The sequence below is a fragment of the Engystomops pustulosus genome, chromosome 2 (genome assembly GCF_040894005.1).
Source record: "Engystomops pustulosus chromosome 2, aEngPut4.maternal, whole genome shotgun sequence".
NCBI lineage: Eukaryota > Metazoa > Chordata > Amphibia > Anura > Leptodactylidae > Engystomops > Engystomops pustulosus.
Window position 1 is genome coordinate 206,926,958 of NC_092412.1, and position 23,233 is coordinate 206,950,190.

Genomic DNA, 23,233 nt, shown 5'->3' on the forward strand with positions numbered 1-23,233 from the left:
GTATGAATCAAAGCCTGTCTCCTCCTGAACTGGAGGCTCCAACCTTCTGATAAATCTGATGGACAATTCTACACCAGATCATGCCTGGCATAGAATTTCCCTACTCCTATTTCATCATTTCCCCCTGCTTAAATCCTGTGATAAATAATATCAGCAGCTGGTAGTAAAGGGATAGTGCGAAATATGCAAATATGCTTTCTTGATAAGACAAGGAAAACATTGACTCTTGGAAACCTTGTGAGAGAGAACCCTTAAAGTTCTCACATGGCTACAGAGGTTAATTTAAATGGCAAAGACCAAGACCTGACCTAGTCTATAGCCTCTCATTTTGCTTAGTCAGTTCCCTACACTGTACTGACATGACACAATGACATAGAAACAGCTCTGTCCACAATTGGGAATCTATCTCTTATAGACTAGATATAATTGTTTGGCTCTTATTCCACATCATGTCATTAGAGTTTCTGAAAAAGTCATAGTTGATGTTAAGGGGTCAAGAGGCAATGTTTTCTTGTCCCATTGTGGAATACTTATTTTGTCAAAGTTTGTGTCAAAGGAACAATTCATTAAAGGTGTTTTCCCACCAACAAAAGTTAGGCCCTATCCACGGAATTGGGCCTTACTTGCTGAACAGTGGGGGTCTCAGTGCAGTTCACAAAAATGAGAGGTCCGATGGGGTCCCACGTACCTCCATCAGACTCCTTGTTGATCCATCAGACTAATGGAGCAGACAGCCGCGCATGACTGTTCTGCTAACTTTTGTTCATGGGAAAAGTAACATGGCAACAATAATATAGGATATATTTTTTTTAAATTGTTCAATCTTTTGTAAGGAGCTCTAGCAACTAGAAACTCACAGTTACTCAGTTATTTCATGCATTTCAATGCTTACCTTATGACGCATGCATAAAGACCACTGTCTTCTGTCACAGTTGGTCGAAACCAAATAGCATCTTCTTCTTTGCTCATCCTTATTCCATCGAAAGCTATTGGCTCTTCAAAATCTCCAGGCCCAGTACTTTTATACCACATCAAGCTGAGTCCAGCACTCTGTGCTAATGTGTAGTTTGCTCTTATGTATCCATAAAATAGTGCACATTTTATTCGAACAGGTTCCCCAACCAAAACCTGATATTTCTTGTAATCCACCGACCAGTCTGTACATCCATCTGCTGTAAGGTAAAAAAAAAATAGTTAACATCTTCATTGAGCTGAATATTAACTTATTAATCTCCACAAAACTATAGACTAGAATATTGAGTAAACAGATGAAGTAACTAATGCGGCTTATAATACTCTTGACACCTTGGAGTCTCATCACAATATGCAAATATCATCAGCATTAGACTGAAGCCTAGAATGTGTTGGCTGACACATAACTAACGTGTAGAATGTGATTGCCAAATAATCTTAATACTGTTACACCTTTCTGTCACAATAATTTGTATCAGATCAGTTCAGTGTAAATGAAGTAGATGCGAAGTGAGGTAGATGTCGCAAACTATGGTTTCTGAATATCATTCTTTATTATATATATAATGGAAACATGACAAAAACTGCTCAAGAATTTTTTCAGTAAAAAATATCAGTCTTCCTCATTATCTTTTTTTTTTTTGCCTAAAGTTTCCATGGACTAAACTACTGACAAGGAGCTTCCAGTATCAAATTGGTAGAGGGCTGAGAACTTGGAACCGTCAATGATCAGCTCTATGAGGCTTTGGTTTGAACCACTTTTAGTTCCAAAGCCCGTAACAGGAGTCTCAATCAAGTGAATAGGACTGAGCTGCTCTCTCTCTCTCTTTATTATGCTTTTTATATGTCTTTAAATACAGAAAAACTTCCAAATATCTATAGAGTCCTTTATTTCCACAGTGGTAAAAGTCAATTCTACCAGGAAGGCTGTAAATGAAAAAATAATGTACATGCTCAAGTTTCAACCATAATTTACATGCAATCTTTATCTACTATTACTTTGCCCCCCCCCCCCCCAAAAAAAAATTTAAAATTCGGAATTTGATCCAAGCTGTATACATGTGCCAAATTGGTATTAAAAAACACCACACTTAACGTAAAAATAAATGTAAATAAAGTTTAGCATTTTTGAAAATGTATTAAAACATAAAACATATTTATTTAAATATATTTAAAACTATTTATGAAAAAAATTAAATATAAATGTGAGTTTGTCAAGATAGCAGAAAACCTGTATTATAAAACTTAATTCGTTTTTTTATAAAACAAAGAACATTTTTGAAAGTGAACCCATGTGGCAACTGCTTTGAGTTTTTTTTAACCCCTTAACGACTTGGCCTTTTTTAGTTTTTTCACTTCCATTTTTCACTCACCAACTTCAAAAATCTATAACTTTTTTATTTTTCCACATAAAGAGCTGTGTTATGGCTTATTTTCTGCGTAACAAATTGCACTTCATAGTGATGTTATTTAATATTCTATGGCTTGTACTGGGAAGCGGGAAAAAAATTCGAAATGCAGTGAAAATGGTGAAAAACCACATTTGTGACGTTTTCTTGTGGGCTTGGATTTTACAGCTTTCACTCTGCGTCCCAAATGACATGTCTACTTTATTCTTTGGGTCGGTATGATCACGTGGATACCACATTTGTATAGGTTTTATAATGTTTTCATACATTTAAAAAAATTAAAACCTCCTGTACAAAATATTTTTTTTTTATTTTGCCATCTTCTGGGGCCAATAATTTTTCATACTTTTGTCTACGGAGCTGTGGATAGTGTCATTTTTTGCGAATTTTGATGGCGTTTTCATTACTATAATTTTTGGGACTGTGCGACCTTTTGATCACTTTTTATAAATTTTTTTATATTTTTCAAAATGGCAAAAAAATGCCATTTTCGACTTTGGACGCTATTTTCCGTTACGGGGTTAAACATAGTGAAAAAACATTATCATATTTTGATAGATCGGGCATTTTCGGACGCGGCGATACCTAATGTGTTTATGATTTTTACTGTTTATTTATTTTTATATCAGTTCTAGGGAAAGGGGGGTGATTTGAATTTTTAGGTTTTTTATTATAATTTTTTTTTTTTAAACTTTTTTTTATTTTTACTTTTACTATTTTTCAGACTCCCTAGGGTACTCTAACCCTAGGTAGTCTAATCAATCCTATCATATACTGCCATACTACAGTATGGCAGTATATGTGGATTTTACTCCCCATGCATTACAATGTGCAATTAGCACATTGTAATGCATGGGTTAAAACGAAGTAGCCTCGGGTATTCGGAACACCGAAGGTTACCATGCGGCGCCACCATGCCCATGCGGCGCCATCTCTTCGAAGCCGCCGGCAGCATTGCCGGCGGCGATCGAGGTGAAAACACCCGCGATCGGTGTTACCGGTGTATGCAGCAATATGCAGCAAAGACTTACCGGCTATGGAGAGGGCTCGGCCCGCGAGCCCTCTCCATGCGTCGGGAAGGGGTTAATTCCACTGCATGAAGATTTTTTTTCTCAAACTTTTTTTCACTGTTTATCAAATGGAAAATTAAATTGGGTGATTAGAAGAAAAAAATTACGTGTAAAAAAGGTCATTTACTGTAAGTCATAGGGTAATGCAGATATAATTTTTACTATGCTACTGATGTTCTGCAAGTGATTTTTAGTGTTTCTCATTTCCATCCAATTTTTTCTCAAACCACTCGTCATTTTGGTAAACAATTCAAAATCTTTACTACTTTCATGACATAAAAGCAGATTTTAAAAAACAAATATAACACATAATCTTGCTGAAAGTAGAACTTTGATGATGCACATCTGGTTTTCTTGACTTTTATGAGGTGTCAACAATAATATTGATCTCTCAGTTTAAATTCATAGAACACAAACATGTTCCTGTCCTGCTGCAGCTTTATACTGAAATGTTTGTACTGTGACTACTCTTAAAGGCAGTATCAATATCAGTACCAATATCAAATCTGTGGTTGTCTGCAAACCCTGTTCTGAAATCAACAAGAATGAAGCCAAAGATCAAACTTCAATCCAGAAACTGCAGCTCCACTGATATAACAAATAGGTCATTAATCTCATAAACCCCTTAAATCTTTGGTTCAGCAATAGTATACCTGACACAAAAAATCATACTTCTACCTGATTGACCTGGATTAAAGTAAAACTGGTTAATGTGTTTAAGAACAATTTACTCAACTTTACTCAATTGATTCAACAGCTAGAATTCACACATCAGATAAGAGGTAAATGGCAGTAGCAAATATCATTATCTCTATACATATGGGATAGGGGGAGTATTGGGTGAGGTATTACATATTCATGGTTCCCATACACTTTTTTGCAGTTGGCTAGATATATGTACTCCCACCATTTCTATACTGTAGGGGTCTAGTTCCTAGCATTCTCTCTCTGTACACCCCTGACAGCTTAGTGATAAAGGAACCTGATAAAGTGTCTAATGACTTAACTCTTTACATATAGGGACACATTTACTTAGAGGTTCGCTGTAGTTCACTGAAAGTGACGACGATAATGAACCGTGCCCCGATTCACTAAGATCGTGCGCCCAATATCATGAATGTGTTGCTACCCTGCCAGGTCTGCCATCCTTTTAGTAGTGCATGTATGTGTTTGGGCTTGCGACACAATTTGAATGTTAAATCCCGCGCTCAGTCCAAATCAGTCAGATCGTCCAACAACACGCCCAATTTGTGTCGCATGGAAGCCAGCGCAGCTGCGCCAAAAAAAGATACTGTGCACCAAAATCCCAGCACAGACACTAGTTAAACATCTGTACAAGCTGTGTAATCCTCGGTAAAGGATGAAAATGAGCAGTGTGACCCTTAGTAAATGAGCCCCACATGCTCTGGATAGTCTAATCTCCCAAGAGAGCCAAATCATCAAGTATTCTCTAAAAATGGGGGGAAATAATCACTAGCCTTCTTATCTATCTGAAGTGACTGGACCTCAGAAAGCTTTCAGAAATACTGATCAATACAGGAGAAAGAGAAGAAAAAAGTCTCTTAGAACAATGGCAACCATTAATAAGGTAGTAAGGTATACAGATAGATTACTGTTATCATTCGCTCTATTCATTTCTAAAATAAAAAATACTTTAAAGTTTAAGTTGGAATATTGTTCAATTATTTTATGATCTTTTTTTTTTTTTTGATTAAATATTATACAGTATATCTGTTTCACTTACAGTAAATCCTATCTAGTACTATTTTTTTCATTTCAGTAATTGCCAATAAGGATATTTTTCTATTAAAGCATAATACGAGAGACCCTAGACTATTTTCTGTCTTGGCAAGTCTTTCTACTCCATTGAGTGAAGAATCATGGTTGGCTTGGAAACCATTACTTACTAAAAGCAATTTACTCATATAACAGCTTTAGTGTTATGTACTGTACATTACTGGGTTACTGCTCCTCTGCATTTTCCACCAACTATTTTTATTCTGCTCTTATCCAATGCAATTTAGTTTGTGTACTTTGCACTGACTTCTGCACTTTATTGATTTCAATTTCTTTTCCAGACATTGGTTACATTTGAGTATACAAAACATAGCTCTGCATAATAAAAATATAGCAAAATGTGGCTATTCATCTCACACTCAAAATATGCTCTGCAGAAGAGACACTTTAATGTAGGGAAGCTAAGACATTTCCAATTTCTGCAGTTTCACTTTGGAAGATGTATTTCAAGTTCCAGATCACCTGCTGATTCATATTGCACTGTAACTATGTTTCAAATCCTATTTTAAAAACTTCTGTAAGCCGGAGATTGTGCCGAGGACAAAAAGAAAAGTCAGGAAGCTTCATGTAGAAAGAGAAGTAGTGCATCATCTACTATCCACATCAAAGCTCAAACAATGCTTTGAACTGCTATCGTCCTGAGCCCCCAAACCGCATTTCAGAAACATGCATGGTTCATATATGGCAAGAAGAAAAATATGAAAATTAACATAAAATGTTAGAATAAATGCTATGTTTTTATATAAAAAAAATATGAAACATGAAACACTAGATGGGTCAACAATGTTAGAAGAAACGTTATTAACAAAATCTTAAAAAGGACAACACATTGTTTTCTTTATGTCATATGACTTTTATTTGACTGAGACCACAGATAATAATTTTGACATGAAAACATGTTTCCATCTATCCGTCTATCAATCAACTTTTCTATCTATCAGTTTATCAATATACATTTTTTATCTACTATCTATCATCTTCAACTCATCTTTTTGAACCTGCAACTTTGTAGGATATATTTGAAAAGTTGTTAAAAGGTAAGTTCACTCTTAAACATCTCTTGACATGTCATCGAGCCTTATCTGAGGAATTTTCCAGCAGGGATAAGAGGTTCCATGTGAATCAAGAGCCCTATGATCACTAGAATGAAGAGACCTGGTGCTCTAGCAAACGCTGTGCCCCTTCACCTTCCATTAGCTTCACGCTGAGAGCCCTATAAGTGAAGCTGGCTCTGAAAGAGTCCCATATTTTTCAGTGGAACCACTATATAATACAAATGAATGAAGCTGACAGAAGTCAAATGGACACATTTGTAAAAGGGTAGTAATAACTATACAGTATAATAACTTGATTGGCAATGGTCTCATTAGAAGCGAAAAATTTTGTGATAGTACAGTTGTTCTGCAGGAGAATTGATATTTCCACAGATTTTCTAACCACCCACTGCTATGACTGCAAATGACTGTAAATCCCCAATTTTCTTGATGCTCAGGAAAATTACTGGTATTATTTTATTAGTAGTATGAAGTTACTAATAAAAACAAATTTTGTCCTGTTTTATTTTTACAACTTTAAGTTGTTCTTTTTTCATGACACATTAGGATTGGTGATCAGCAAAGGGTCTCAGATACAACACTTGTGATGGAATAAGCACCATAAACAGCAATACTATATATATTAAGGAAATTAGTTTGTTCAGAAATCAAGTTTTGCAGTCACTTATCATAGAGCCTTTCCTTTCATTACCTTCCTTACAGAACACATGGAAATGGTTGTTGATGAAAAATCACTTTTAGGCTACATTCACATGATGTATGCCCGCTGTACTATGGTACATTGGCGCTGGGGAGAGGAGCATAGGATGAGTGCTGCTCACCCCGCCCCTCTCCATAGGAATACACAGTGCACAGTGACGTATACCAGAGAAAGATGAGACATGTCCTATCTTTCTACGGGCTACTGAACGGTACAGTGCCGCATGTGTGTTGCACCATACCGCTCCCGTAAGGCTCTGTAAGGCCATAGAAGTGTATGGGGGACGTATATATGCAATATATATGTCAGCCGTATATATGTCCCTTATACCTTCATGTGAATGTAGCCTTACTATTCACTCATAAGCTTAAATAGTGTTAGCCACAGAGAAACAAACTCTTAAACTCCTTTTTCTGTTTTCCATTTCTGTTTTTCACTCCCCACCTTCATTTTATTAGATTTTTAAAATTAAAACCTTTTCACCCTATTGTGATGCCAATAACTTTTTGATACTTCAGTGTACAGACCCATGTCATTTTTTGCAGGACGAGATGACATTTTCATTTGTACCATTTTTGGGACTGTATGCCCTGTTGAGTACTTTTCATTAAAATTTCTATGTGTTGTGAAATGAAAAAAGTCTTGGTGAAGAGATGTTGGTGTTATTTTCCATTACGGGGTTCACCGCCTGTTAAAGCCGCCATATTTTTATAAAGAAGGCATTTTGGGACACAGTGATACCTAATGTTTATGTTTGTTTATTTCTATTTGTGTTATAAGAAAAGGATTGTGCTTTGAAATTTCATATATTTTACTTTTTAGCTGTATTTCTAGACCACTTAAGGCTACTTTGAGCCTAGAGGGTCTGATCACTTATATCCTACAGTATTGCAAAAGAGCCTACATGGGGCAGACTCCTTTCCAGATCCTACTATGAAAGCCTTGGATCTCAATGTTAGGGTCCTGGCTATCAATGCAAATAATGTCCACCAATGACATCAGTGGGAGTAAGTAACATTACTAATGAATTCCCTATTTTGTTTTGCTCCTTTTAATATATAATATGTATAGTCTCGGGCAAACAGGGTGACTATGGTGGTGTTTTTTGTAGTATAGTGGGATATTTTTTTGATTATATGGGGAAATATCAATGTATCAATGTAAATGCATCAATGTTTTTATGAATATTTATGAATATGTTTTTTGTATGTGTGTTTTTACTTTATATGTCCCCCATGAGGTCTTAAAAAACCCCTGGGGGACATTTTTACTTGTTTTCCTTAATTTTCCTTTATTCTTTTTATTTTACAAGTTTTCCCCTGTAACTGGGGCATCTATAAGAGCCTCAGTTACAGAGTAAAAACAATGAGCTGTCACTGGTGGCGCTAATCAGAGCTGTACTGGGTCCAATTAGACCTAGCAGCTCTGATGAACACATGTGACTGCTGAGTCTATAGCGTTGGCAACAGCGCCGGTTCTGCTTTTCTTTGTTTCTCGCTACTTCAGCGTAATAAAACTGATGCAACATCTAAAGTTATTGTTGCAGACTCTGGACCTGTGCCCGCCGACGTCTGTAGTCAGTGTGTGGTCTGAATCAAGTGCCGGCGTTGCGTTTGATGGTGGCACTTAAGGTTAAACACCCGTGATTTGTGCAACACAGATCACTGGTGTAGGGCATTGGTGTTAGATGCATAATGCAGTTAACACCCGCTGTGTATGAAGTGGGCTCAGCCTGTGAGAATATTCTCCATACATCCTTAAAAGAGATGTAACATACAGTTGTTGGAACAGAAAATGTTTATACAATATGTAATAGGTAAAATGTTGGTGTTTTTTATCTCAATTGTTATTCTTAATTGTTATTTTATTACTTTTTCTACTAATTAATAAATATTATTGTTATTAGAGTCATTATTGCTATTATTATCATTATCTTAGCTTTAACTACAAACGTAACTGCCAATCTATAAAACCTGATTCACGGATTGGAAAAATCTTCACGGAAGCAGCTTTATATTATTGAAAATAGACCATGATTCCTATTTAGACTTGTTTATTTACTAATTTCTGTGATGTCGGGGTCTTTCGACTTACAATTCAGAGTGGTTTCTTGGAAAGTCTCTAAGGATGAAGTAAATCTTCAGTACTTTACTGTTCTTAAGACTTGATCGCTCTGGCATACAAACAAGGTCCCAGCAGGCTACAGAAAACCTACCTAAGTCCATTTAAGGCTTTGGCTGGGATCCTCCCTGCTATTACTTAGAATAGCATGCATCATTTCTGAGAAATAATATCATTCACTTTAAAGAAAATTGAAATACTAACTCTGGGCTCAGCAGTCACAACCTGGCTTAGAGGCATAGATTCAATTCAATTTCTAGGTCCTGAGAGGTAATATGAGTTTGCAACTTTTCAATCAAAATAAGGAAATCCAAATTATTGTTACGTCTTGGAAATTTAAGCTGGCAACAGGTGAAAGCATTTTCTCACCAAAAAAATGAAAAATCCATCTGTTCATGTGGTTCTTAAATATGTATCCTGACATAAGCTGCATACTTCTCATCTTAAATGTTATCCATACAATGATTTAGATCTAAATTTTTATCCTTTATGGCACTAAGACAGGATCTTTCCTTATGCTGAGTCATTGTACTGAAAAAAGCCTGAGATACAAAATAGAACCTGATGGAGCCCACTCCGACCTACTCCGACCTGGACAAAGCCTTTAAAGCATCAATACATTATACCTGGGAAGAATATTTGTGCTAAACTGCACTTTATGAATATAAGATATATGACTTTAATGTATTGTGCATACTCTAAATATTTTCCATTAAACATGACTATTTATTGTTTCCACAATGTCTACCCTGATTTGCATGTTCAAATGTAAAGCAAAATCTGGAAAAGTTGCACTCTACACAATGATTTTGTGCTAACAGATTTTTTTAGGCTTGAACTAAGATGACACTTGTGTTAATTGTATTTATAGGTCATAGTAGGTCTATTTAAATTAGATAAGATAGATAAGGTAAGTTTTAGCTATTCCACAAAAATACTAATCTTATAATTAGGCAATTGAGGGAGATTTATCAGCAGTTTTCTGGCTTACAAGGCCCTGAAATAATTGCAATTACTTGTGAACTGCCTGTAATTGTGATTAATTCTCACTTCACGCCATTTCCATGTCACATGGGCAAAGAGGGGCATGAAGGTGGCAGAGCTGGCGGCATAGTGGACATTTGTGCCACACAAATACACTTTTGCTACACAGTGCAACTCCTGGTTTCAACAGGCCCCTGGGCGACAGAGCCTCAGTGGGCCCCTTTGCAGTGAACTCACTTGGTGACATTAAGTATTCAGAAACTAAAACAGTCTCCTGTTCCCCAAAAGATTCCCTAGTTTATCATACCAAACAGCCCCCTCATGTTTATTTTATAAATTGATATTATTAAATTACATTTTTATGTACATCCTTATTTGTGCCCCTCCCCCCTTCCCCCAGCAGCTCTAGGCCCTGGCACTTTCCCAGGTATAACCAGTGCTGGCACCAGCCCTGATGCAAAAATTCATGACTGAAAGTTACCACATAAACAAGGACATGATTTGTATTCACTGGAGGTAAGCATAGAAGCTTAGGACAGCAAGCAGAGATCTAGAAAATTGTGAGAAATTATATTGTATATTATATTGTATAACTTTCCTTAGACAAACTATATCAATTATTTGCTGAAAGTGAACAACCCCATTTGGGCCCATTTTGTAAGAAACTCTGGTCCTAGCACATATGAATACATTTCTTGTTCTCCATTGAACTAATTTAGGTTTTTACCTTCTCACATATATTTGCAGTAGAATAATGTATTTAGGTTTCTTAATTATTGAACACTACATGGGTTTTTAGTAAAATGTAATTTTTTTTACTTCTTACATTCGTTATGGCTTTGCAGTGGAAATATATATCTTTAAGGGATAAGGACTCCTTGTAATTGTGTTTTACTATTTGTGTCTTGTCAGATAGCCTTGCTGTCAGTATACTCGACACACATAACATTTACATTCTGACCTGGAGAGAATATTGTAGAACTTACAAAGGAGAATAAAAGCTTGCAAAGGTCATAATGTTACAACCGAAAAGCACTATTCACCTTTTGAAATACAAATGCCACTTGACATGCCTTACCTTTCTATATTCCTTAATGTTACGAGTTACTGTACGTCTGCCAATTTATCACTATAGCCGGAGTAAGTACAATGACAAGGTACATTAAGTCAATATGGGTTATCCAAGAAAACAAGACAATCTAAGGCTTTTATAGTACATTGGTTTGAAGTACACGGTACATTGTATCTCTAAATAGCGCATAAAAATGGTCCATCTTGTCCTCCTTTGCTCTATATGTGTGTTATTATAAGGTATCATGCATAATATAATGTGCATTGTATCATTGGAAGATATTAATACAGGGGATCTATATTTAGGATAAGAAATAAATATAAGACTGTAAGTGTTCAACTCACTTTTTCCTGTAGATCACCTGATTGATCCTTTATGACCTTTATGACTATAACTTCACATTAGTCTATTCTGTGGCCTTTGTGCGGCTCAGTTTTATTCAAATTATCGTGAGTGAGCTGCAATATCATGCCCAATATCATGTACAATATAGTATGTATGCAGAGCTGGTGTGAACTCCCTATCAGGTGTGAAGGTTTGAAAGTTGCAGAAAACAGGTATGTCCCCAGTACAATGACTTGACCTGACACGGTAGCCACACAAAGAAAATTTTGTATTATAATGAGGACCTGAGGTATTGGGACCTAAATTTCTACTTATTATGAGGGGTCCCAGTCTCAAGGTCCCATCTATCAGATACATGAAAATTATCCCATGGAAATGTAATAAATCTAGATAGTGCTGTCACACGGTGCGTTCTTGGACACTTCTTGGACCATTTTTAAACGCACTGAAAACACATGCATTTTTACATGTTTACCATGCTTTTGCCTGGTTTGAATCTGTTTTACTTTATTTTTGGAAGTGTAAGCAGCTGTGAAACGGATTAAAACCGGTAAACATACAAAAATGCATACCTTTTTAAAAAGGTTTTCTGATAATTATCAACCTTGTGTGGGGTGTTGTGACCATTTGTTGTGACATTTTTGTTCTTGTCAACAAATAAGGTGAACATTTAGTATCTACTGTAGATTTGAAAACGGCAGGCTATCCAGCAATGGGACAAAGCCTTTGAAGGAGATCTACCACTAGGATGAAAGTTTGTATAACAAGCCCACTTACATGCTGTTGTGTGTCCTCTGTGGCAGAATCCAAAGTTATTTTAGCTTCTTATGCCCTTGTTTAAAAAATATGTAAATTAACCCATGGGCCCCAATAACATCTATGGAGCCCGGAGCCACTCAGGCTGCATAATCTTTAAAGCTTTGTTTTGTAAAAACCAGGGCATAAGGAGCTCAAAAAAATGGATCCTGTCAGAGGGGGCACACACCAGTTTGTTAGTGTGCTTGGTTGACAATCCTTGAGCCTAGTGGTAGATGTCTTTTAATAAAACATATATTTCTAGGGATCACAGGTGATGTGAATGTAATGGATATTTAATTTTGCTAATAACTTCCTGTGCAAATAACTATGGTGTCCTTTATTCACAACAAAAAAAACCCAAATTTTTTTATTTAAGTAATATTTCCAACAATAGCACTTTTTTTATCTTAGCATTTATATCTTCGTCGTGGAAATAAAATGGAGCTTTTAGATACAATGCATCTTACTTGACCTTAATTTCATTTCCTAGACAATAATTTACTTTCATGAAAAATACATAAAACTATTTGATGTCAATGGGTTTTTTGCCCTGCATAATTTATGGTTGTCTTTATACGCACATCTGATCATGGCATTATGTATAATTCGCCTAAAGCAAATATATCATCCATTGCAAATAGTTCTCTGTCCTCATCTATGAATTAATCAATAACCCTTCATATATGTGATCTAGTGATGTTTGCTCAGATAATTGCCACCTTGAGATCCAAATTTATACAGTCTGATTTTTTCAGTGAGGTTTAACCCACTTTCCCAAGCACAATCTTGACAGGTTATTTAGCTTACAGAAGTATAAAACTTGCATTTCATTCACCTACAAATCTTACATTTATTCGTAAGTATTGACCCTGTTTATAGAAAAAGGGCAAATATTTCGATTATTTGAACGTTTTTTGTTCTAATAGAAACCTTATTTCAAACGTAAAAAAGTTAATGAGTTGAACTGGTGGGAAAGAATCCCTACTGATTGTTATTTAGGACCAAATAAAAAAAGAAGTGCTTCTAAGAAGGATTTAAAGTTGATTTATTGTCCACAAATGTAACTATATCAATAAAACAGATTACTTAGAAATCTCACTACATAATACATGTCACTGATTGCATCTCAAGAGAGCAATAAGACCTCTTCTACCTACTCGTGATACTAAGTGAAGGCGATTATAGCCCAGTGCTCTTGTAAGCTTCAGCTCTGTTCCCACAAGTATTTTAATGTAGAACAACAAGGATTAGAACACCTGCTATGCTGTTTACCGTCATATATTTGATGGCTGTTGGATAACAGAGAGTCACGTGGAACTGTTCTGTTGTAGATTTTTTTATTATTATTACTATTCCCTTTATTTCTTCTATCATGTAAAGCCCTTTCATATTTTCTTCTGTTTCATTCTCTAAAGATAGTTTATAACCAGTTTCTTAATTGAGGCTGATATTGGAAGTTCTGGAAATACATACCATCTATTTGAGCATGTTTACACAACAGTATTTCACAATCATTTTAATGCTTATTCCCTGTGATAATCCATGGCCAAATCCAAATCCATGTGAGATCTGTACCCCATGCATGTGACTGCACACCTGCTTCCTCCTTCTCAAAAGTTAAGATTTGAGCTAAAGGTGTATCCAGCTCCCAATTCATCCATTTCGACTGTTGCACAGCTGCAGCTGTATTCTTGTCTGCTTTGAAAGCCCATATTATGGTTGAGACACACATTATTGGTGAAGTGCTTTCTTGCCAAATTGAATTAGATATGATGAATGTTTTTTTAAGTAAAGAACTCTCTAAATGGATTGTTGCTGTAGTTTCTTGGGTTTGTGACCTCAACATACTTTGCTCTGCTTGAGGATGTTATTGAAAGCTAACTGCCTTCCTCAGCTGGGGGTGTGTCACGGATACCTTTATGAGGGATAGCCAGTTTAACCAATCAGCTGCAGGGGCGGAAACCAGCACGCCATACATAATAACTTTTCATTCAGCGCTTGATATTGGACTCTGTAGTCCTTTGACTTCAGTTGCTACTCTATTGACTATTTAAGGGTTGCTTGACTTTTGCCTGTTCTCTGACAATTCTCTTTTCTGTTGCTTTTGTACCTCAACTTTCTGACCTAGTTAGATTACAAAGCAAAATCACTCTGTGGTTGTTTGTTGTCTGTATATGTTCATTTTTATTTCTGTTGCTTTGCACATAGGTAGTAGGTAGCATGGCCCAATTTGCCACAAGGCCAGAAAGTAGGCAGGGACAGTGGTTGAGTAGTTCCATTCTTTATTCCCTGTTATGAGGGTTCTTGGGCATGATCTGCAGTACTAGACATAGGAAAGTAACATAAGTATTGCTGTTTCTGATTTAGCAATGCTTTAAAGTTCTAATAAGCAATAATATATAATCACTTCCCCGAACATTGCCTTTCATTTAGCCAATATTCCAACAAATAACAATATTCCAACAAATGCTGTGATATTTTTGCCTTTAAGAACATGAAAAGGCAGAATGCTAAACTTTTAGAAAGGAAGATATGGCATTTTTTTTTACTTTCATGACATGTTTACTTTGTATAAATAGTTATAGACTACATTGTGAATGTGCATTTATATCAAGATAAATGTATCATGCTGTCAGGTCCGCCAAGCACTATTTACATTGTAATAAATACTGCCCATTGTATGAAATGAACAATCAGGTGAATTTATTGACTTCCTAAATATTTAATTTTTTGCCAGCCAAAAAAGTATGTATGTGTGAAGTGAAGAGGTTTAATCCCGCAGCTCTGTAATGATTTAATAATGAAGGATCACTGTGGCATGGCTTGTTTGTTGCTGAGTTTTTCAAGAAACTCTCCAATCTCTGGATTCCTGCCAAACTGGGGTCAAAGAAGTCACACTTCATTGCTAATAACACAGAAAATGTAATAAACAATTTACAAATCGAGGCTCGGACCCAGGTAGCGAATTTATGTAAGGAGAAATCTGCTTTCATGACATTTAGGTAGTCAATGGTATATGTCTGCCTTCTCCGTGTCAAGCTGTATTCCATGTCTCCGTTCCAGCCATCATTAATCTTTATAGAGAAGGGAAAATGACAGCTTGTATAATTTGCTGACAAGATGGGTCAATTCTGTAAAACCAAATACTTTCGATATCTTTATGTCCTGACAATGTTGTACCCATAAACTAGATGAAATTAATCAAGTACCCAATGAAAAATAATTGTTACTATTATTCTAATTGTTTTCTGCCATTAACACAGCCAACAAAAAGGAGGTAAACAATTAGACTACACAGTCTTAAATCAGTCAAATGTATCATTCTGTATTAGATACATTGATAATCTAGCTCTGTTTAAGACTGTCTAGTCTAACTTTTCCCTAGCTTAATAGAAACTATGGAGGGAATTATTATGTCAGTGATATCAGTTGTCTGTCTTAAAATTGTCTCAACATTTTACCTAATCCAGATTTATTGTGAATATAGATGAGGTGGGCAGACTTGCAGGCTCTTATACTGTCTCCCCCTCTGTTTCTTCTGCACTCCCCCTCCCTCTGCCTGATGTAATTTCACCACAGCAAAAAAGTGTTAGCACACAGTGTGAGGGGGAAGTGCTCCTGAACAGTGTCTGAACAGTCTGTGAAGCTACAGCATGGAGGTACTATGGTTCCATTGGGTTTATTAGCATAATTTGAAAAGTCGGTTTTAGTGGGAAGGAGGCAATGTATAACAAAGATGAGATTACCACAGTCATGGTGTCTGGATCTATGATTAAGTTTCTCTGGTTTATCAGGCCTAATTGAAAACCTAGCTGCCTCTCAGAGCTGGTATGTCACAGCTGCCAGTTGGAGTCATAGATGAACAAATCAGCTGTTGGGAAGGCATCCAGGTACTCAATTAATACTCACCTGTTAATTTAGTGCCTGTTAAAGATTTGTCTTCTAGATTTTGTGATTCTTTGCCTGTGCATGTACCTTGACATTTTCTATGCCTTGCGGTCATCTTGGTTTTGACCTAGGTTGTTTGACCTTGCTTGTTATCTGACTGTTTGAGGCCTATATCTGTTTTGTTTTCACTAGTGTTGCTGTCCACTTACCAGTATAGGGACTGTCACCCAGTTGTTGTCTGCAATTTAACACATGGTCAGCAAGTAGGAAGGAACAGTGGTTGTTGGTAGCTCAGGGATCACACCTTTTCAGACCTGTTATGACAATTAAGTTTGCTGCCTAATAATAAATGAGCCCCTTTCGATTTATCATCCCAAATGTTTTTGGTTTATTTAGTTTTTATGACAAAAATGTAAATGATTTGCTCAACTTTTTTACTGTGTTCCTGCCATATAATATATCATGATTTATACTGGATGTTATTCTGGAATTCTACTGCTTTCTAATTTCTATATGTTTAAAGGTTTGTTAAACAAGTGCATCAACCATTAGAAGCTTCTGTCAACCGCCTAATATAAACCAGGATTTATGGCATACAAACATTTTGTATGCTGCAAATCTGTGAAAATATGATTCTCTATTTGCCTTTTACTTGCAGCATGCAACATTATTTACATTGAGCACAATTTCCTATCCAAAATTAAATTCCCTCCTTTAAGTGGAATCATCCTCTAAACTCCATTACATTTTATGGATGGCATGGAACCTATCACCATTTGCTTTGGAAGTCATTAAGGTTTCATATTGATATAACTGTTCTGTTTCAATTCATGACTTACATGACTCAAGCAAGAAAAAAATCAGAAAATATTGAAAATGCTTCATTACCTTGTCTTGTTTAAAGAACACATCTTATTAATAAAGGCTAATTTTAATGTCCAGGGCAAGCACATGACTACACACCAGTTTGTGGCTGCTATAAGTGACAGTACTGAGTGACATAGTTACACCGCTTTTAGGCTTGATTTCAGACATTTAATCCATGCAATGCAATGCTCATCTAATTACTCTGCTAGTGATATCAAGACAAGAGAGAAAAAAATGTACAACCTTCTCAATTAGATTTAACAGGGAAAATTATCTCGAACCAAAAGATAATGACCAAAATAGGCTATGCAATTAACTTTTTTTTATAAACTAATTCACATTTGCTAGCAGAGAGGGCTGACAACTTTTACAATTACAATGATTCAATGGTAGAAAAAGACACTTTCACTAAACATACTTGCAGCAGGTCGTGATAATTATGGTGAGGTGAACTCGGGGAAGATCTGATGGATCTGAAGTAAAAATGCTTTGAAAAAAAAGAAGTATTCATGTTGGTAAGCTTGTGTGTGTGTGTTTAAAGCTTAAAGTAGAGATTTCAAAGCGCTTAAAATCAGAAAATGTTTACTCACTAGTAGGGCAGAAACGTGACACGAACACCAATTAATATGGTAAATATTTGGGGCACGCTCACAAGTTATCTTATCTGGCTTATAAAAAGGTTTTTAAAGGGGAAGTTTATCAGCTTCCAGAAATCAGATTATCCAATGTGTTATGGTGCAGAAGTCTAAAAACGTAAAAAAAAACTTATGCCATCTAACTTAGGAGGTCTTCCTTTTGGATGTGAAATATAGACACCCATTTCCCAATTCAAGGTCTGCAGATAGAATGAAAAGCAAAAGAGTTTCCATGCCAACATCACATGCAAAAATGGAATCGGTGTCATTATATACCAGAATTGCATATCTATATGCAATTAAAGTTAAGGTATTTTCAGTTAACTGTGGTCAGCCAAAATATTATGGCCTATTTTATAGACAGACCAAAGTGACGGAAATGGGACTACAAACATCTTACTAATTTCCTGCTTCACCGCATTGCTGAGCTGTTAACTTGATAAGTGGGGAAGAACATTAATCCATAGCTCATAGGCCAATATTTCCAACTGGCAAGAGCCGTGTAGTAGAATTTTATTTCACTTAACAACCCCTTTACTACATGGAGCAGTTCATTAATAATTTTCTCAGTTATAGAAAACAGAAGGTTGTCATTAATGGCAGATTCTAAGTTTGGGATGAAGTTTCCTGTGGGGTGCCACAGGGGTCAGTATTGGGTACCTTCTTTTTGAACTTTTTTAAATGACTTTATAAAGGGTTTACAAAGCAGAGTTTCAATATTTGTGGATTATACTAAGCAGTGTTAAGTAACTAATACCGAGGCCGAAAGTGAAAAATTACAGAGGTATTTGTGGAAGCTGGAGGAATGTACTGGCTGACGTAGTATAATGTAGTTAAATGTAAGGTTTTTTTTATATATAAATTTTTTATTGATACAAAACAATTATTACAGTCATCTTATTATTTTAAAATCACGACCATTAAGAACACATAGGGACATAATACAACATATTCAAATAATTAATTGTTCTTATGCAAAAAACCTTCTTAACTTATCATAATATACATTTCCCACATGAACCCCTTATCCTTCTATGCGATACATACTTTCAACCTTTGTATCTTTTTCCCAACCCCCTCCCCCCCCCAAAAAAAAACACACCCCAGAACCAAAAAATAAGTAAATAGATAAATGTAAGGTTATGCAGTTGGGCCATGAAAACAATAACGGTAATTAGGTTCTAAACAGTCAATTACTTACATTTAAACTTACAGTCAATTTCATCAGAAAAAGTCTTGGTTGTATTGGTGGATGTTAAACTTAATTTAAGTGACCAGAGCCAGGCCGCTGCTAGTAAAGCAGTGTATAAAAAGATTAACTGGAATAAGTCGAGAGGAGAACAACCAAGAATACAACCTAGAATACAATGATAGATTACTATCAATGATAGATTATTCAGTTTAGACAGAAGACGACTGAGGGGAGACTATATAAAAATAAATGAATGGGAAGTACAAGGATGTCTCCAAAGATCTTTTTATACCTAAACCTGTGACCAGGACAATGGGGCATCCTCTATGCCTAGAGAAGAGGAGGTTCTATCATCACCATAGATGGGGATCCTTTACTGTAAGAGCACTGAGACTATGGACCTCTCTGCCGCAGTAGGTTGTTATAACCGATACTTTGTACATGTTCAAGAGAGGCCTGAATGCCTTTCTGGAGAGCAAAAATATCAAGGGTTATGGGGAAAAAACATTTGTTTAATCTTATAGTTTGGACTTGATGGACTTGTGTCTTTTTTCCAATCTTTTATACAATGATATTATGTGGAAGTTTAATCAGTCCTTATTATTTATACATTATTTATGTATTTGTTTATAGAGCACCATTAATTCCACTGTGTTATACATTCAATATCTCCATATTCAGTTTAACTAGTAGAGGAAATAATATTAATAAACCTTTGACAAACATAAAAATAAGCATTTCTGTATTTTATTTGTATTGTACTATATTTATTATAAACTCAGAAAAACAAATGAATTGCTAAGTAAAGGTCTAATTAAGTTGTGTTTTATTTTGTCTAAATTGCAGCACAGTTGCTTAGTAAAATATACACTCTATCTACCCGCTATTTGATGATCCACTAGACTTGGAAAGTATTCAGCACCATGGAGAGCACAGCTCCCAAATGATTTGAATAATGGAGATCAGATGGTGTGTTTCCACTGATAATGTAGTCATATTGATGTCATCTACTTCACTAGAATCATTAATCGCTAGCAGATCTACAAATTAGTGCTCAATATACAGCGTTAGGAGATCTTCTGTGCTCTGCAGTTATGGACAGGTATAAACTGGAATCCTTCTCTCTGAAACCTTATATGTTATTATTACTACTTTATTTGTATATTAAATAAAATATATTTGTAAAGTTTACCATATTTTCATTAAGGACAGTGAAGTAGAAAGACAGGGTAGGTGATGGCTAAATGAGGGGTGTATGTTGAATCAACTTGTATTGACAAATACAAAGTCAAATCCGAATGAAAAACAGAACTTTACGAACATACAAGAAAGTATGAATCTACAATGATTTTCGTTTCAATACTTTTTATTTGAAAATATTTTAACAGTATCAGATGTACAATACAATATAATATATTGCTTCAATAAGTACCTGCAAGTACTTTGTATATCTTATCCACTTGCGCAGTGTCTCCACACTGGGGTATCAGCCCAGCCTAGGTACATTGGTAATAGTCAATAACATACATTATCTGGTATAGGTATGATTCACATTTGTAGACTGTAAGATAAGATACCTTTATATGATACAACAGTAGGTAATAAATCTATATTGAATAACCTATGAATAGTAAACAAGAAAAACAAATAACAGAGCACAGAGTAATCCATTTCCTTCTATGTTACTATATTCTGGGAGTCAGTTCCTAAGCATTGGGTCGGGATTGTTATACACTATAGACACTAGCGTGTTAAGGTCTAGGTATTACAAAAGGGGGAAAGAGTCCATGGTCTCCAGATCCGCTCCGGAGCATGAGATTGCAGGAAGCCATGGGACATAGCCATTTCGTATGTATAAACTGTGTTTAATTCGGTTATTAGTTCCACTTTGGTGGGAATTAAGTGTGACTTCCATTTTCTGGCAATCAAAATCTTGGCAACTGTCAGGATTTTAACCAACAATTTCTTTTGGTGCATAGGTATTTGTGGGATTCCTATGAGTAGGAGTGCCAGTAGTGGATTTGTGGGGAAGTTTCTGGAGAATATTTGTTGTAGCAAGTCAAATACCTCTGTCCAATATTTGTGTAGAAGAGGGCATCCCCAAAAGATATGGGATAAAGATCCCCTTTCTCCACATCCCCTCCAACATAAATGAGATGAGTTTGGATATATTTGGCTTAGTCGGATTGGGGTGTAGTACCACTGCAGCATTATTTTGGTGGCTAGTTCCACATGTGCGGAGCTCTTAAGCGCTTTAGAAATTATTGTCATGGAAGAACCCCAGCTTTGAGGAGATATAGTAGTGACTAACTCACGTTCCCACATTCTCAGCGGGTATGTGTACTGAAAAGTCATGCACTGCGTAAGTTTGGTATAGAAGGGTTTGAAATCTACAATGATTTTGATCAGTGAGAACAAAGAGAATAATGAGAACAAAGCAATCTAATAGGCTAGTATCCAAGGTGCCCAAAAGGGTAATAAATTGATAGATTTGTTGTACAATGGTATCGCTATTAGATGTATGCTATAACGGTAATGATATGAATATGCATGTGATACATTCAGACATAGATCTCATACTTCTTTGTGACCTTATTCTGACCTCTAATGTAATCTAGTACAAACCAACACACAGAGCAAGAAAAACATAGACAGTAGGTGGGGACACAGGGGGGTAAAGGTAGGTATGTAATTAAGGTACTCAGAGGGATTATGAAAGGTGTAGATGAGTATCTGCAGGTTCTTGTGGGAAAATGAATTAAAGTAGTGTTTGGACCAAAGAAGCATAGTGAAGCTATTTAAAAGTTACAAGTGGAATGTGTTGCTACCTTTGGGTGGTGGGGGGGTCGGGTTGTGGAAGTGTCTTAACCTAAGATTTAGACTAGTTTCACAAAGCTCAAAAAAAGAGATAAAACATTTTTTAAGAGATCCGTAACAGTACTGGGCTTGTAATATCAACTTTCTGTAAGAAAGTAATTTTATCAACCCCACTGAATACAGTATTTGTCAAGTCTTGTATACAACAGCATTATCTTTGTCCATTATTTTATTGATGGAGCTGATTATATCAGTTCATGTAACTAGAACTACAGTCATGTAGGAATTGTAGTAATAATATAAGCATAAGCGTAGAACAGAATTTAGGGATCGGATTTCTTTCCATTTATTTTATTCTGCATAATAACATGACAAATTACTGGTTATTTTTAGTAATTTTTAGTTAAAATTATTTCACCAAAGATGGTGATGTGTTGACTAGTAATATATGAAATTCAACCACAGAAGCATAATAATAGTATGACCCAACAGCACATTGTCTTATTAAAAAAAGACTACCTGTCCATTTTAAATGGCACAAGTGTCCTAATAATGACATCCTTTGACGGGCATCACCATAATTACATTGAATTATAATTGGTTAAGTAAACTCCAGCACCTTTTACAGATCAAGAATGGATGTACGAGTAAGAGGATGAGGTTACATAGTCATTGATTTATTGATTCAGTAGGCCAGGATCTTATAGGACAACATCAATATCCACATTACCACAGCTCTTTCATTTTAGTTCATATTATAAGATGAATTCCACCAGTATTAAAAAAAAACAATTGTGTTCTTACCATTTTTTTTACCATTTCTTGGATATCATGTTATGACATTAGGAAGAAATAATATAAATAAGGATGAAAACAAAGAAAAACCTCAAGAGTGTTCTTAGCTTCCCCTATGCAAATCCAAATTGTTAGGAAGCCTCTTCTATAGGTCTAAGCATACAGAATGTGATTTTAATGACTCTTTTCTCTGAATATTGTGTGTGATAGTGTTTTGGTTGGGATTGGGGGTGTCTGAACTGTCAATATTCAGGTCTATGCTGAACATTGCGACTTTAGGTCCCCGAACCCAGACTTCATTCAAAAGTTCAGGTTGGCTGTTTGGGCTCATCCGCCTGAACATTGGCGCTGGCAACTTTCAGGTTCCACTAAACTCTGCAAACACAAACTTAAATGGGTCCATTCATCCCTAGTGTTTACAACATTACTTTAGGAAAATATATAACTCCTTTAAGTAGTACTAGATGAGCCTTCTCGTCTTTATCCTAGTTTAGACCAAACTTGAATATACAAGTGGTATATTTTAAGTAAGAATACAGTATTTATTAGCAAGTACAGGTATAGAAGGTTTAATAAAACATGTATTTCATGACTTCTTCCTCAATGGTGACCATCCCAGAGGAACACACGTAACTGACAATGATGCACATTTTTAAAATATCTCTAGTCCAGTATGTTTTTATGAGAAATAACTATACTTCTGGTCATTATGTGAC

The 23,233-nt window shown here is 35.8% G+C and overlaps 1 protein-coding gene across 2 annotated transcripts in view; it reads right to left on the reverse strand.

Moving 5' to 3' along the window:
* Positions 1 to 23,233, reverse strand: part of IL1RAPL1 (interleukin 1 receptor accessory protein like 1) — a 921,392-nt gene that overhangs the window by 421,068 nt on the left and 477,091 nt on the right. For both annotated transcript variants that reach the window (XM_072137921.1, XM_072137922.1), the window contains exon 3: positions 893 to 1,172. In XM_072137921.1, coding sequence (XP_071994022.1) covers positions 893 to 1,172 — 280 coding nt within the window. The remainder of the gene's footprint in view (positions 1 to 892; positions 1,173 to 23,233) is intronic.